At 46.2% G+C, this 16,886-nt stretch overlaps 1 protein-coding gene across 1 annotated transcript; it reads left to right on the forward strand.

Annotated features, from left to right (window-relative positions):
• Window positions 1-49: 49 nt before the first annotated feature.
• On the forward strand, window positions 50-13,378 carry LOC136395170 (short-chain dehydrogenase/reductase family 9C member 7). Its single transcript, XM_066369459.1, has 4 exons — window positions 50-740; window positions 4,300-4,558; window positions 4,990-5,153; window positions 13,161-13,378. Exons 1-4 carry the CDS (start codon window positions 440-442, stop codon window positions 13,376-13,378), a joined length of 942 nt encoding a protein of 313 aa, XP_066225556.1. The 5' UTR covers window positions 50-439.
• The last annotated feature ends 3,508 nt before the right edge of the window (window positions 13,379-16,886 follow it).

The raw sequence follows: 16,886 nt of genomic DNA on the forward strand, positions 1-16,886 counted from the left end.
TTGATCCCTGGACCAGAGGTGGAGGATTTCGGGATGGTGGTGGGGGGGGGTTCTGCGCTGGGTCCTCCTTTCACATTTACCCTGCTCAGAGCCACCTGTCAGCACCAACATCACCACTGGGGTTTTTCCCATCCTTGGCACCTTCACCCATCAGGGCTAGGCAAAGAGAAGGGCAGCCACCAGGGCTGTCTGCGGTGACAGGGCTTCCTTCAGGTTAGACCTGAATTTCTTGCATCTGGGCTAATTGACGTGGTGATGTATCCACCTATAAAAATTACAGGGTGGCTCACTCAGGGGCCCTGGGTGTGTTGCCTGCAGTGGAAGGGAGGAGAGATCTTGGCAGCTCCGGCATACGGCCAGCTCGGGGTCAGAGGGCCGACCAGCCTCTCCCGCTGTCTCCGGAGCCCCATTCTCTTGGCCATCACCTCCCTCCTGCCCTATGGCAGCTCTCACAGACCTCTCCTTCATGTACCGCTGGCTCAAGAACTGCAATCTTGTCCGCAACCTCTCAGACAAGTATGTCTTCATCACAGGCTGTGATTCGGGCTTTGGAAACCTGCTGGCCAAGCAGCTGGTTGATCGAGGCATGAGGGTGCTGGCTGCTTGTTTCACTCAGGAGGGGGCCCAGAAGCTTCAGCAAGATACTTCCTACAGGCTCCAGACCACCCTACTGGATGTCACCAAGAGTGAGAGCATCCAGGCGGCGGCCCAGTGGGTGAGGGCCCAAGTGGGCGAGCAAGGTGGGGCAAATTGCATTCTTTAGCTTTCTGAGTTTATCCTTCCTTTACCCTTTCTCCTACTGGCATCTGACAGTAGGTATCAGGGACCCTGCTGTTCAGACGATGTGGGAGAGGTGACGCAGAGAAAGGGGCTGAGGTGGCCCAGTGGGACTGGAAGCCCTTGCCTGGTTTGGTTTGTCCACATGCAGGGCTGCTTTGCCAAGGCAGTTTTCCCTCCCAGATACTCAGAAGGATGGAAGAGGTTGGCATAAGAAGTCGGGGAGAGAAGCTGTGTTCTGTATGTCCAAACCTTGCAGATGGAGCTGCTTCTTCTCTGGGACTTTGGCAGTCCTGACCCTCAGCTTTGGTTGGGATCAGGCTGGCCGAAGGCAGACGGGAACATGAGGCTGGACTCCCTGAGTGGAGGCATTTGCTCTCCTTGACTGTGACAGGCTAGAATGCTGGGGATTGAGATATCTGTCCTTTTCCTCACATCACAGTGCATAATTAGGTTGAACTCAGAGTAAGTGCTGACATCAGAGTGGCTGGTCCTATTGTGAAGGGAGCCTGTGGGCTGGAGCTGCGGCTGGACCAGGACTGCATAGGGGCCTGCCCAGCGTGTTTTCTGCATGAAGGGCGTGGACACAGGGTGGCTCCGTTGTGGAAGTCCTGACTCCTAAGGAACTAGTCTGGGGCCTATGCACTCAGGTGGGGGGAAGAGAGCCCTGGGGGAAGAGAGCCCTGGGGCCCAGAACGGTCAGGCAGGAACTCCCTCACCACTCACCACTCTCTGCTTTCCAATATTGTCTGTTTGTGTTTGTTACTTGTTGCCTACTTCCCCTGCTAAAATAAAACTTCTGGGGGAGGGCCGGGGCTTTTTGTCTCTTTTAGTAACTACCTATCCTTAGTACCTAGAACAGTGTCTGGCAACTAGTAAGGGGCCAAATATTTGTTGGATAAACTAGTTAACGAAGAATTCAGCGAAAAGTCTCTTTTTGCAACAGGCCGCTTCGCCTGCTGCCCTGGGTTCTTCCCTCAGCCGCTTGTGTTAATGATTCACTGGGTGTATTAGTTTCCTGCTGCTGCTGTAATAAATTAACACAACACCAATCTATTATCTTGGAGTCCTGGAGATCAGAAGTCCAAAATGGGTCTCAGTGGGCTAAAACTGCAGCAGAGCTGTGTGCCTCCTGCAGGCTCTGGGGAGAAGCCACTCCCTCACCTCTCCAGCTTCTAGAGGCTCCTGTAGCCCTTGGCTCATGAGCCTCTCCTACCTTCAATCTCCAGTCAGGTCGAGTCCTTTTCACGCTGCCGCCTCGTCTCGCTGTTCTGTCTCTGCTTCTCTCTTCCACTTAGAAGGACCCTTGCGATTGTATTGGGCTCACCTGGCTAGTCCAGGATACTCTCCCCATGTTAAGGTCAGTCCATTAGCAATTTGAATCTCATCTGCTACCTTAATTCCTCTTTCCCATATTCACAGGTTCCAAGGATTAGCATGGGCACATCTTTGGGAGGCCATTATTTTGCCTACTCTACCCCATTGGGCAACATCCTTGGTATAAGAAGCTTTGGGTAGTGAAGGGAGGGGATTCTGGCATTCTTTCTTATTGTCCCTGAGACTCTTTGGACATGAAGGGTGGACCTTAATGCTGCTTGCGCTGCTCTGACTGTTCTCTAGTTGCTCTTTGCAGAAATAAACTAAGATTGTCCTGATTCCCAGCAGGCAGAGGTGATTACCAGGGATGATCAGAGGTAGCGGCCAGTGTGTGTTTATTCTCGCAGGCAGAGACCACTTGGGTTTTATAGTCTTTGGGTCTCAAGAGCGGCATTTCTGCCTCTGCAGGATAAGAGTCTTCTCTAGCTGGGAAGGTTCTGAGTCCTGACAGGCAGTTGCTGTCCTGGGGTCTATTTGGAGGAAGGCGGGAAGACAGGCGGAGGACGTGGCTTTTGTGTGAACCCCAGGCCCAGGGGCAGGGGTGGTCCATGAGTCATGTTTACATCCAGACTTGCCCTCAGGAAAGAGTGGAAACTGTGCCCAGACGAGTATGTGGAGGCTGCAGAGCCAGGTGGGGGGTAGCATGGGGAAGGGGAGGGAAGGGAAGGAACGGGGGCTGTGGGCTCCATAGAATCCCTAAACAAACGACCTGATCTCTTGGGGATCATTTAGAGGCTTTTCCAAGCTTGTTTTAGCATCAAACGCCTTTCTCCAAGTAGCACTTTACTCGGACGATCAACATGTAAAGCAAATGAAAGCTGAGCTTCCCCTGCATCGCCTCCCTCGCAGGCTCTGAGGACAGTGCTCAGGGTTGCAAACCACTGGCTGGAAGCAACTGTCTAGTCCACTCAGCCCAGAATCTGAGACCCCGGGAGAGAAGTGACTTGTCCAAGGCTGGACCTCGAACCAGGACTGGAACTTGAGCTCTTCAACCTGGGCCCCTGCAGAGCCGAATGACATCAGTTAGCACTAGTTCTCTCAAGTACACCAACTCAACGTAATAGTCTCAGAGAGCCCCTCTCACATTTCCCATAATTATTTCAGTGCTTCCTATACTTATATATAAATGTTACTTATTTCTTCTCTGGTTTGTGACCTCCATGAGCAATAAGACTGTCTTATTTACTTTATGTCTTTAGCTCATTCCCCTGACAGAACAGGCATGTGAATGAATGAATGACGGTGTGAATGGAGGAAGTGATCTTGCTAATGTGTGTAATGCAGTTGGGGTTTTGGGTTTTTTTTTATGTTTATTTTACAGATTTTAGAGAGAAAGGAAGAGACAGGAATATCAATCTGTCCCTGTATGTGCCCTCACTGGGGATCAAACTGGCAACCTCTGCACTTCAGGATGACGCTCTAACCAACAGAGCTATCCGGCCAGGACGTGGAGTTGGTTTCTTATAATTAGAATACAGAGTGTTTCTATACTTAGGGAAATAATGTAGAAAGGAATTCAAGTATTTATTCATTGGTATGAATATGATATCTCTTTTCCCAGAGCTAATAGCTTAGGTGCTATTAGCTACAGCCTGGATTGTTAGCTGGTACAGGGCACAGCTAGTTGGCATTCTGTGTGAATCAGAAAAAGTGTCCCTTTAGAAAAATTAAAAAAAATTTAATTGAAGTTCGCTCTGTTGCAACCAGAGCCACTCTAGCACCTGAGGCAGAGGCCACAGAGCCATCCTCAGCGCCCGGGCCAACTTTGCTCCAATGGAGCCTTGGCTGTGGGAGGGGAAGAGGGAGACAGAGAGGAAGGAGAGGGGGAGGGGTGGAGAAGCAGATGGCCGCCTCTCCTGTGTGCCCTGGCTGGGAATCGAACCCGGGACTCCTGCATGCCAGGCTGACGCTCTACCACTGAGCCAACTGGCCAGGGCCCCTTTAGGAAAACTTAATCAGTAAAAGGCACAGCTTCCCTCGGGCAGTCATAGCTCCCACCTCAGGCCCCTGCCTGGCTGTCTCGTGCTTTGTGCACGGGCTCAACTATCCTCAACAGCCCTGAGCTGGTGGGTAGTAGACCCTGGTACTTTTCCAGAGACACTGCTCATTACTGTGTGGTTCTCTCTCTCTCCATCTTGCCCTCAGGCCTCTGGGCCCTGGTGAACAACGCGGGTGTGGGCCTGCCCAGTGGTCCCAATGAATGGCTGACCAAGGAGGACTTTGTGAAGGTGATCAATGTGAACCTGGTGGGACTGATCGAAGTGACCCTCCACATGCTGCCCATAGTCAAGAAAGCCCGGGGCAGGGTCGTCAATGTGTCGAGCTGTGGTGGTCGTGTGGCTGTCATCGGTGGTGGCTACTGTGTCTCCAAGTTTGGTGTCGAGGCCTTCTCTGACAGCATCAGGTGACTGGGCCTTGGTGCAAGAAGTCCCGGGGGTCCCCCTCAAGGAGAGAGGGCGAGGGTGTAGAGAAACAGTGGTGTGTGGGCAGGGGAGTTCTGAAAGGAAAAAAAACAGAGCAGGAAGAAAGCTAGCCCTCGGGGGACCTTCCCCAAAGACCAAGAGAAGAAGGGATGAGAAGAGGTGGGGTGGTGATGGGAGGCTTCTTCCTACCTTTACTTGGGCTGTCCCGGGGTAAGTGAAACCCTATTTAGGCTTGTGGGAGTGGGAGGGATTGTCTCTCAGACAGAGAGGCCTGGGACAGGGGTTACTTGCATAAAAGCAAAAGCTAGCCAGGTGCAGGGGTAGGGAGAGCACCTCCAGTTTTCTATAGAGGTGTCAGGAGTGACTCCCCTGATGACTCTGTTCCAGACTGAATCCAACTCTTCTTTCCCAGGCGTGAGCTCCATTACTTTGGGGTGAAAGTCAGCATCATTGAGCCAGGGAACTATCGGACATCCATTCTGGGCAAGGAGGGCATGGAGTTGCACCTGCGGAAGCTGTGGGCACGGCTGCCTCAGGAGACCCGGGATAGCTATGGAGAGGAGTACTTCCGTGTCTGTGAGTCCCTCACAGGGAGAGGGGTCTCTGAGAGGGACAGGGAGATCTTGGGGTCACTGACCTACATTCATTTTATGCATGATGGTATGGAGTCTCAGAGAGGTTAAGGACTAAAGGCCACACAGCTAGTAGCAGAGCTGGGATTTGAAAAGAGAGCAAGTGGGAAACTGCTGGGAATGAGAGAAGTCTAGCTGCTGGGGAGACGGGAGAGCTGGGAGAGATGCTGTACGGGACGCTGCCCACACCTGGCACCGGCCCTCCAAACGTCATCATGCTGGAGAATCAGGTAACAATGTACTGACGACATAAGTACAGAGAAGTTATTAAGAGCACAGCTGCTTGAGCCAGACTGTCTGGGTTTGAGTCCTGGCTCTACCACTTACCAGGTAGGAAAGTTTGGGCATGTTACCTAGTCATGCTGTGCCTCAGTTTTTTCATCTATAAAATGGAGCTAAAGATAATGCGTGCCTCACAGAGCTGCTATGAGGATTGATATCTGTGAAATACCTTGCACACACGAGGCACTTGTTAAACTGATAAAGAGTGAAAGGAGTACAGGAGTATTTCAAAGGAAGGGCTCTAGGAAGCTCTCTTCCTCTCTGAGCTAAGGGTCTCCTGTGAACCTCAGGTGTTTGGGGAGTAGAGGAGGCTCATTACAGCTGTTCACTGTGCAGCCGCCAAACTCTGTGCAGGTCTTCCAGTTTGAGGGACGAACGGAGCCCCAGCCATTGGGGCTCAATAGGAGCAGATGGCCTGTGGGTGCAGTGGAGGACGAATTGGCCAAAAGACCTGCCAGAGCACCTGGTGGTAGGAGAGAGAAGGCCACGCTGATGACCAGAAGTCTCACCATTCACTCAGATCATCTCATCTCAAAGCTGAGGTTTGATTTCCGGAGAGGATGATCTAGAATTCCTGATCCTCTCCGTTTTTCCTGCTCCAAGCACCTCAGTGCCACCTCTGGAGCTGCCTTTGTGGGGCAGGGCAGCCTCTGACCTGTCAATAGAAATTGGTTCTGGCCTGAAGAGGTGGACAGAACATCGACCTGGCATATTGAGGACCCAGGTTCGAAACTCCAAGGTCGCCGAAATGAGCGTGGGCTAATCCGGCTTGAGTACAGGGTCACCAGCTTGAGCGTGGGATCATAGACTTAACCCTATGATCTCTGGCTTGAGCCCAGAGGTCGCTGGCTTGAGCAAGGGGTCACTGGCTCAGCTGGAGCTCCCCAGTCAAGGCACATATAAGAAGCAATCAATGAACAACTAAGGAGCCACAACTATGAGTTGATGCTTCTCATCTCTCCCTTCCTGTCTATCTGTTTCTATCTGTCCCTCTCTCTGTCTCTGTTTCTCTCTTTCTCTCACTTAAAATAAAATAAAATAGGTTCTGGCAATCAGCTGGCACCTCCTTGGGTGGCATCTCAGGTCTCCAGTTGCTTCTCTGTGACCTGGCTGCTAGCCAAGAAGGCGAGGCTGGCACTTCACTGGTTTACGAGTTTCTCTGGGGCTGGAGTGAAGCAAACAGACTCTCAACTCCGTTCCTGCTCCCTTTGGACCTCAGCAGCCCAGTTATGCATTCCCTAGCCCGGTTATGCATTCCCTAACCCAGACTTTTACTGGGCTTCCATGAACGTCCCTGCAAGACAATTTACTCTTGCAGTGCAAATTTTAGCTCTCTTGCTTGCCTTGGGCAAGTTACTCAGTTTTCTCATCTGTAATGAGTTATGAGAATTAAATGAGTTAACATATGTAAAGTGCTTAGAAGATTACCTGATCCCTGATAAGAACAATTTGATTCAAAAGTGGTTTTTATCCTCTCTTAGACTGAATATAGTTTTCTTCTCCCCATTACTGTGGTACCTACTATAACTTCTTGTATTGCAGAGAGAGATATTCTTAAATAGTAATTATCCAAAATCCAAAGTGATGAATTTTTGAAATATATAGAAACTCTGGATGAGTTCAATGCAATTAATCAAATCCATGGCAGGGATCTAACTGCCTAGCAGGTTTTATTTTGGTGGCATGATCTCCTGAAGATTGTACATCAACAGAGTAAAAAGCCAACGTGCCAAAACCATGACAACCATTCATTCGCTCAATACACATGTTATTGAGAGCCCACCATAATCCAGCTGCTGAGCGGGGCTGGGAGTGAGAGTGGATCAAGCAGCACAGCTCACAGCTCACTGCCTGCAGTATAAGGCCCAGTAGGCGAGACAAACCTTATAAATACACACGTTTAATGGCAAATGTGGATGAGTGCCATGAAAAGCAGCAGAGGATTATGAAAAAAGAATGGGGTTTGGAGTTGGAATCCCAATTTAGATTATAGGGCAGGGAGGGCTTCTTTGATTTGACTTTGGGGAAGAACAAATTAGGCATTGCTGAAAAGTGGAAAGAGGATAGACAGGGAATTTGTTGCAGGAGGTCCTGAGGCAGAAAAGTCTTTAGAGGAACTCGAAGACTGCCGGAGGATGGGGAGCAGTGTGAGGAAGCTGAGGGGAACAGGATCAATTAGAGCATCAAAGCACACTGAAGATTCAGGGTGTGATCTGATTTGTCATTAGGAAAGACTGCTCTGGTTGCTACAGCATTCCAGGCTAGAGTTGATGCTGGCTTGGACTGGAGACAAAGTGGAGATAAAGGGAAAGAAGTTGTGTATTAGACCTCATAGTAATGGGAGGAAGAACAAGCCATCATGGATGAATGTTAGGTTCATAGTTCTAGGAACCTGGTGGATGGAGGTATCATTCATTCATTGATTTAAGGAAATATAGTCAGAGAAATATTTCTTGAAGAAAGTAATCTTTTAGTTCTGGACATATTAGAATTCTGTGAGAAGAAAAAAAAAGCCTGAAGGATTTTATATCAGTTGAGAATTTCTTAGTGACAAGAGACAGAAAACCCAACCCAAATTGTTTAAATGGAAGAGAAATTTCTAACTTATTTCTTTTTAATTAATTTATTGGATGACATTGGTTATTAAAATTATATAGGTTTCAAGTGTACGATACACATCATCTGTATATTGTGTTGTGTTCACCACCCCAAGTCAAGTCTCCTTCCGTCACCATTTATCTCCACTTTACTCTCTTCTACCTCCCCCCATTCCTCTTTTCCTCGTGTAATCACCATCTTGATATTCATGACCAAAAAAATGAAGGGAAGTGGGCTTCAGGCATAGCCTGATCAAGTCCACAAATGATGTTTCTAGGACCTGGTTTTACCTTATTTCTTGGTTCTGCTTCTTTTGTCTTGGCTCCAGTCTCACAAGCTCTATCCCCTTTGGGGGTCCAGGGGTAGTTCTTTCAATAGATCTCCAAAGGGCCTAAGATTTACTCTGACTTCGTGGGTCTAAGATGGCAGGATCAGAGGACCAGCAGGAAGTACCCAACTCTGAGCTCATCACTGTGCCCAGGGGAATGTGATATTCGATTGGCTCAGGCTGGGTCATATGCTCTGCTCAGACCAAAGGACTCAGAGTGGGAGAGGCAAGCATCCCCAGAGAGATCTCTGCAGATATTTCTCTAAACAAGGGAAATATAATAGATGTGTGTGTGTGTGTGTGTGTGTGTGTGTGTGTGTGTATGTGGGGGGGATAATAAATATCGTCTGTGAGATCATCCTAAAACTCTCCCTTAGTAATGAGTGGTCCAAAGTATTTATAGGGCCACCATGGGGCTAGGATGAAACACAGATTCAGTCAGGGTCTGAAAACCTCACAAGACCGTTTTCTAAGTACATAAAGTGGCTCAGTGTAGGCAGAGGTTGTAGTCTTCTGGGAGCCTTAAAAGAATATGGAGAAAAACAAACTTCCTCTGAAAACTGCTTGTCAAAAAACTACTATCATTCTTTAGAAGAATAGTATGGATTGGGTATAAAATACCACATGCTGATTCATCTGTTGTCCACCCCACGATCGCAGAAGAAAATTTTCAAGCAGACATTTGGCTACTTTTAGGTAAAAAATTTCCAAGTAATTATACTCTAATTTTCACTTCTGCTTAACTAGTGTTTATGGGGTTACAGAGATGAGATAAAGTATCCGGGAATCAATCTAGCAGAGGAGATCTAAAACCACATGCAACACCACAGGAGAAGCGTGCAACAACGGACATGCATACAAAACAAAGCAACAGCACAGTCTTAATTCTGCTGTTGCAAAAGCCTTCTCACAGGTCAAAATGGATGCCTGGGTTAATACTAAAGAATAAACCAAAAGGGGAAAAGATGGCAGCACTTCCCACAGAGGGAAGAGCCTGAGCTGCGTGGTGGAGACTGTGCATTCAGAGTTTAGATTGCAGCCTTCTCTCCAACTATGTTACACAACTGTCTACACTTCAGCTTCTTCATTATAAAGTATAATAGTTCCTCTCTCGTGGATTGTTTGGCAAACTGAACCTTAGCCATCACTGTTGGTACTAGACTGCCCTGAGAGAAGTGTGAAGGGTTGTGGTGAGGGTTGAGGCTGAGAAAGATTAGGAGTCAGATCATAAGGGACTTTGATGGCTCCGCTAAGGAGTCTGGCTCTTATCCTGAGAGCATCGGAGAGTTTTTCTAAAATGTATTTTTATTTATTTTTAAAATATATTTATTGATTTTCAAGAAAGAGGAAGGGAGCCTGACCAGGCGGTTGCTCAGTGGATGGAGTGTCGGACTGGGACGTGGAAGACCAGGTTTGAAACCCTGAGGATGCCAGTTTCAGTGTGGGCTCATCTGGTTTGAGCAAGGCTCACCAGCTTGAGCCCACGGTTGCTGGCTTGAACAAGGGGTCACTCAGTCTGCTGTAGTCATATGTAGTCAAGGCACCTATGAGAAAGCAATCAATGAACAAGTAGGGTGCCACAATGAAGAATTGATGCTTCTCATGTCTCTCTCTTCCTGTCTGTCTGTCCCTATCTGTTCCTCTCTCGGTGTCTCTCTCTCTCTCTCTCTCTCTCTCTCTCTCTCTTTCTCTCTCTCTCTCTCTCTCACACACACACATACACACACACACACATACACACACACACACACACACACACACACACATACACACAAAGAGGAAGGGAGAGACAGAAACATCAATCCGTTCCTGTATGTGCCCTGACTAGGGATCAAACACACAACATTTGTGTATCAGGATGATGCTCTAACTAACTGAGCTATCCAGCCAGGCCTGGAGAGCCTTTTAAATGGCTCTGAGATGACCTGATAAAAGTTGTGTTGCTGTGGGAAGGATGAGGGTGGAGATATGAGACCAACTATTCAGGTATTGCAGAAATCCAGTGAAGGAATGACAAAGATATGAGTTACAAGCCGTGGTGGTTATGGGAACTATGTGTGTAGGGGTGGGGGGGTAGTGTTTCAGGAGGCAGGTGTTGTGAAGAAATGTTTAGGAGTGGTCATACAACAGCAGTGGGCAGAAAGTCCAGCAAATTATGACCAAACAGACCCATGGCTGTGAACCCTGGATCAAGCTAGCAATCATGGAGTGATGTTTATACCCCAATATTGGAAATAGCTAATTAATAACAACCTAACATGGAAACATTTCCGAAGAAGCAGCACACAGAATCGCTGGCCAGGCATGTAAACAGAGCACAGTACTCTTGTCCATCAGGCCTAGAGTTGAGCCAGCACAACACAGTCACCTGCCAACTTTCTTTCTCCATCTCAACCCTGCCAGGGAGGCCACCCCAAATCACTCTTTTGGTCACCTTACTTCCTGGGGAGGGACTAGATCAGAAGCCCAGGACTTGTCCCTGGCAAAGGAGAGAAGACCAGAAGCTCAACTGTTGGGTCCACGAGTGCCAAAGCCTCACCTTTAACACTTCTCACAACACGAATGTTTCCCAGCTGCCCGGATCGAAAGGCCCTGCTCTTCTTCACCATCTGGGAGAGTGACAGGTTAAATGAGTACCTCTGGGCCCCTTCCCCTTCTGTGTCTAACAGGATCCCCAGGACAAAATGGAACCTGAATAACTATTTGAAAGAGCAATGAGAGAATGTGCCTCATACATTACTTCTACGACTCAGGTAGCTTCTTCTCTCCCACTGGCTACGCAGGTCCTTCCTGTCTTTCAAAGCCTGGTTGCAAAGCCACCTCATCACATCAGCTCGCCTCTTCTTCATCAGCCTACACAGCCTTCCCTGGCTCTGAGTGAGCACGCTCAGCCCTAAGCATCTTGAATGAGTCCTCTGGCAAGCTCTTCCTGATTGGGACCTGCTGGTAGTGGGATCTGTGTCAGGCCCAAGACTAGAAGACAGTGTTGGCCTCCTAAGACATTATCACGTTACAGACAGTCTGGCTTTAAGGCAGTGTGGCTCTTTTGGGGATCCCAAAATGTAGTTTTCCCTTGTTTTTACTGTAATAGTTTTCCCTCTAGGAAACAAAAAGGGAAGTTCCTCAAAGTCAAGGTTAAGGATACTCAAATGACATTGTCCTACCCTCATCAACTGCATACCAGTGTCCTGTGCAGAGGGGGTGAATTCCTTGCCTTCCTGGACCATCTCCAAAGTCAGGCTTGCTTTTGCTCCCTCTTTGTTTTCAAGTTTAATCCCTTAACTCGAAGCCTGACTCTCCGGTACCACTTCCTCCAGAGGGCTTGGCGCTGTCCTGGAAGTATGAACCCTAGCGCACCAGTGCAGATCAGAGCCTGTACCTGTACACTGTGCCTGTCTCCTGTTTGTGTGGTGAGCCTCGCAGGCTTGGACCACTGGGCGCCCTGTACCCGCCTCCAGTCTGGGTGCACAGTGTAACAGATACCCTCTCACGTTTGTCAGAACCTTGTGAGGTGCTGGTCTGTGCCCGAGATCATCCGAGCCCCACAGTGGCCTATGACCAAGGCAAGGGCAGTGTTACTATTTTCTAATAACACTTTTTACCTGCATGCTTTTGTAGAAAACTTGGGAACTCTAGGGAGGAAGTAGGAGGGAAAAAACTCCAGTAACTAGAAATCCCACCAGGCAGACAATATTTTTACTTCCAATTTTCCTATGTGCTTGCATACTTTTGTTTTCTATTCTGTCTTCCTCTGTGGTCTATCCTGCTATTATTTATATTTATTATAATTTAGGACAGGTATTATTATCCCCATTTTACAGATGATGGCAGTTTAAGCTCAAGGTCATACAACTAATAAGCGGCAGGACTGGGCAGTTTTTGTTGTTGCTAGTCTGAGGCAATAGTAGGAATTCAATACACTATTCTTTTTTCAATTGCAGTTTGCATTCAATATTAGATATTTTGTATTAGTTCCAGGAAGACAACTGCATACTTTATGAAGTGATCCCCTGATATTTCAAGTATTCACCTGGCACCACAGTTACTACAATATTACTGACTATATTCTCTGTACTATACATCCACATTACTGTTTTGTGACAACTGTATTTCTTAGTCCCCTCACCTTTCTGCACCCCCCACACACAAGGCACCCAAGTGGTCCAGGCCTGCCGGAGCTCACTATACAAAAGCCCCCCTTCTGACAACCATAGTTTGATCTCTGTATCTATGAGTCAGTTTCAATTTTTTTGTTCATTTATTTTGCTCTTTAGTTTCCAAATATAAATGAAATCATATGGTATCTGTCTTCATCTGACTGACTTATTTCACTTAGCATTACACTCTCTAGGTTCATCCATGTTGTCACAAATGGTAAGATTTCCTTTTTTTTTTAATGGACAAGTAATATTTCATTGTACAGATGTATGACCACTTTTTATCCACTCACCTATTGATGGGCACTTGGGATGCTTCCATAGCTTGGCTATTATAAATAATGCTGCAGTGAACATAAGGGTAAATATATTCTTTTGAATTAGTGCAATACACCAATTCTTGAATTCGGAAAAGAAATAAGATTATTTACAGGGTGTTTGTGTAAGGGACAACCTAGAGGATGTGATAGATCTGCCTAAAATGTTAGATCAGTGATCTCATCCAAACGGAGCTTGGATGGAATTCAGAAGGAACCATCTTTAACGAAGAATAATAGAGACTTTTATTCCCCCTCTCCTCAAACAGATACTGACAAATTAACAAACATGATGCAGCTGGCAGAGCCAAGGATCAGAGATGTCACCAACAGCATGGAACACGCTATTGTTTCCAGAAACCCCCGCATCCGCTACAACCCTGGTCTGGATGCCAAACTTCTCTACCTCCCCTTGGCTAAGTTGCCCACCCCTGTTACAGATTTAATCTTGAGCCGGTACCTTCCAAAGCCAGCAGACAGTGTCTGAGCTGGGGCAGCCCAAGGGGTGTCCAGTGGAGTGCAGAAGAGGAACCTGGGGAAAGAAACTATGGGGTCACAAAGGTGTCATCAGATGTTCTGGGGATACTCTGCTTGGTTGACACCCATTGCTGGCTAATTAATAGGTAACTTCTAAAAGATGAGTCCCTCTTCCCACTCCCTGGGGCCACACAGAAACCTGAAGTGGCCTTTGTAGGTTCAAAGACCTGAAGCATCACCCCAAAACATCTGTCACCCGGTCAGTATAAAGCTTTTTCTGGACCTGGAAAAGTCAAGGAGAGGATAACTAACTGCTGAATCATGAAACTCCCTCCATTGTCACTGCCACTGGGAAACACTGGGGCATAATCCAGCCCACAGGAGACTATCAGTCGTTTTCCTATTGGATCTCTAGATGTGCATTAACCTCTTTCACTTAACCCATCCCTTGAAGTATGTAGTAGGGAAGACAGGAAGTACAAGATTAATTAGGTAAAAGTTTATAATATTTTCTCTCTCTTTAGAGTTCTCTATCCACAGATTATTGAGGTCCACATAAAATAATATTCATTTATTTAATTACCATTAATTAATTCTTCAAATATTTATTGAATGCCACTACATAGCAGATACTATATAGTTGATGGAAGGTTATAAAATGATTAAATTGTCATCCTGGTTTATTTTGTCCCATCTTTGCTATAGTATCTAGTAGTAAAGTTGGGACAAACAGTGATAAAAGAAACAGAAATCAGAGAATCACATTTTTAGAGCTGTGAAGAATATTGGGCTCTGGCTGGTTGACTCAGTGGTAGGGCATCAGCCCAGAGTGTGGATGTTCCAGGTTTCTGGTCAGGACACACAAGAGAAGCTTCTCCACCCCTACCCCTCTCTCTTGTCTTTGTCTCTCTCTCTCTTCCCCTCCCACAGTCATGACTCAGTTGGAGCAATTTGGCCCTGGGTGCTGAGGATGGCTCCATGACCTCGCCTCAGGTACTAAAATAGCTGGGTTGCTGTGCAATGGAGCAATGGCCCCAGATGGGCAGTGAATCCCCTGGTAGGGAGCTTAACAGGTGGATCTCAGTCGGGGTGCATGTAGGGGGCTGTCTCTCTGCCACCCTACTTCTCACTTAAGAAAAAAAAAAGAATCTTGGAGGTCATCTAATTCAGTGGTTCCCAAATTGGGTTGTATGTCATGATCACCTGGGTGACTAAAAATAGGTTCCTAGGCCTCAAAGTTAGAAGATATGATTCAGTAGACTTAGGATGGAACCCAGAGATCTGTATTTATAACAAGAACCTAGATGATTCTGATGCATCTGGGCACTTGGGGACTGCTGTTGGTTCCATAGAAGTAATTAACGCTCAGAGGAGAACCTATTCAAAGCCACCCGCCCCAGCATAGTGACCAAAACAACACTCAGGTGTTCAGATTCCTAGACAAGGGTTTTAGGTATAGGAGAATAAACTTCAGAAATTACTAACTTTGTTAAATAAGTCATTGAAATACCTTAAATTTCTGAGCCATATGATGTTCTATTGAAAAAAAAAGACTTTTTTGATATTGAAGAATGGTCATGTAATAAAGGTAAATGTGAAATTTTTAAATTAAAATGTCTTTGTGTCTCTTCAACATCTGGCTGAACTTGAAAATAATAAAATTTAACTTAACAGCATCTGCAAAAGACTCCTTTCCCAAATAAGGTAACATTCACAGATTCCAGAGATTAAGATGTGGACATATCTTTTTGGGGCCACCATAATCCACTGATTCTGTTATTTGCATCACTTCTATTCCTGGCACCCAATTCTGTGTCAGGAAGGATACACTGAGCAGAAAGTAACTAAAGAGCCAACTAAGGATTGACTTAAACAATAAAGAATTAGGGCAGGATCCTATAGCCGAATGCTGGCATCAACATACAGGTTCTTTCTGCTTCTTTGCTCTGCCATCCTCAGTTTTGGCTTTAACCTAAACCCAGTCTTTATTGTTGTGGAACGACTGCCAGCGGCAATGGGGACTCTGTGCTTCCTCACTCACAGCTTATAGAAGAAAGAACCTATCTTGCTATGGCATTAAAGATTGAGGAAGTTTCCTTCCCAGAGCCCTTACCATGGCTCTCCTTGATTCTCATGAACCCAAATTAGCATAAGATTGTCCATCCCTGAACCAATCATTGACAAAGGGGGTAATTTGCTCAGAATTGTTTGGATTAATCATGGGATAGAATGGAAATATTGGAGAGCTGATTACAGTACCTACTGCCCTGGAAAATTATTCAATAAAAACTCAGACTATGCTATTGAGAGAGTTCAATCTAAGCATAAAATAAATTTTCTTTCTTGAGGACAAAAATTTATCACTGGGAGACTGTAATTAGTTAGTACTTTGAGATATTAATGTACACATTTTTAGTGCTTCTTGCCTTCCTAGTTCCTCTTTCCCCACTCAGGTAGGAAGCCACTTTAGTACTTCCTTTGCCCTAGGGTGAGATATTTGACAGCACATTTCCTGCACTTTCTACAGCTTAAGTTTCCTCAACTATAACATCCTTAAAGAAATTTCAGAATTGGGGAAAAGAAGCAAAAGAAAATGTGACTTGTGGTGCACATACTGTCATACTGTCTCAGAGAAGCAGAGCCTTTCTCCTAAGACCAGGAGATTCACTTTGGCTGATGAGAGAAGAGGCTGAGGTTTGGAGCTCCTGGAAGAGGAAGACCGAGGCCACTTTCTGGAAGTACGCTGGGTAGGTGGCTTCTCTCAACAGTCATAGCTGTGTTGTATGTTCAGGCAGATGAGATGCTGGGTGACCTCACAGAAGACCCCTCTGTCCCACCATGGCAGAATGGCAGCAGCGACTTACCGGATATAAAAGACACGCAGACTGGACAGCGGACATTGAAGAGATAACCTACACAGAAAGAAGACAGTATTTTCCTCTGAGGCTATACAAACACCCATCATTAATATTGAACTATTTTTTTTTTATTTGTGAGATTTGTATCGGCTCCATTATTAGATTTTGGTTTATTTAATAATAAGATTATAAATTTTCTTGTGTATCTTTTGTATTTCCCTAGAGTTTTTAATTATCTTTTCTTTTCTTGTTCACTTATTTAGCCTCTTAATCAAATTATCTCCATTTTTTTAAAGCAGGACAGTACTGTGGTCTGATTTCAAATTATTTTCTAAACCCCCCACAATTGACTTGAGAAAGAAAAGAAAGAAGAGGTAGGGGAAAGGAAGGGAGAGAGAAAAATATCAACTCATTGTTCCACTTAGTCGTACACTCATTGGTTGCTTCTCCTATGTGCCCTGACCAGGGATTGAACCCGCGACCTCTAAGTGCCGGGATGACGCTTTATCCACTAAACCATTCAGCTAAAGCCTGATTTTAATTTTCAAAAGATCACTCTGTGGAAATTAAAATGAAGAAGCAATGATAAAAGCAAAGAGACCTACATGGAGATCATTGCATAATCCAGGCAAGAAATGAGGGTACATTTTTTTTTTTTCT

This window comes from Saccopteryx leptura, chromosome 2 (assembly GCF_036850995.1).
Source record: "Saccopteryx leptura isolate mSacLep1 chromosome 2, mSacLep1_pri_phased_curated, whole genome shotgun sequence".
Lineage (NCBI taxonomy): Eukaryota > Metazoa > Chordata > Mammalia > Chiroptera > Emballonuridae > Saccopteryx > Saccopteryx leptura.

What these genes read in the sequence shown, in the direction of transcription:
- LOC136395170 (XM_066369459.1), top strand. Translation starts at nt 440, where the DNA reads ATGGCAGCTCTCACAGACCTCTCCTTCATGTACCGCTGGCTCAAGAAC. An exon ending in GCCTTCTCTGACAGCATCAG is followed by an intron (nt 4,559 to 4,989) that starts GTGACTGGGCCT and finishes CTTCTTTCCCAG; the next exon opens with GCGTGAGCTCCATTACTTTG. An exon ending in AGAGGAGTACTTCCGTGTCT is followed by an intron (nt 5,154 to 13,160) that starts GTGAGTCCCTCA and finishes CTCCTCAAACAG; the next exon opens with ATACTGACAAATTAACAAAC.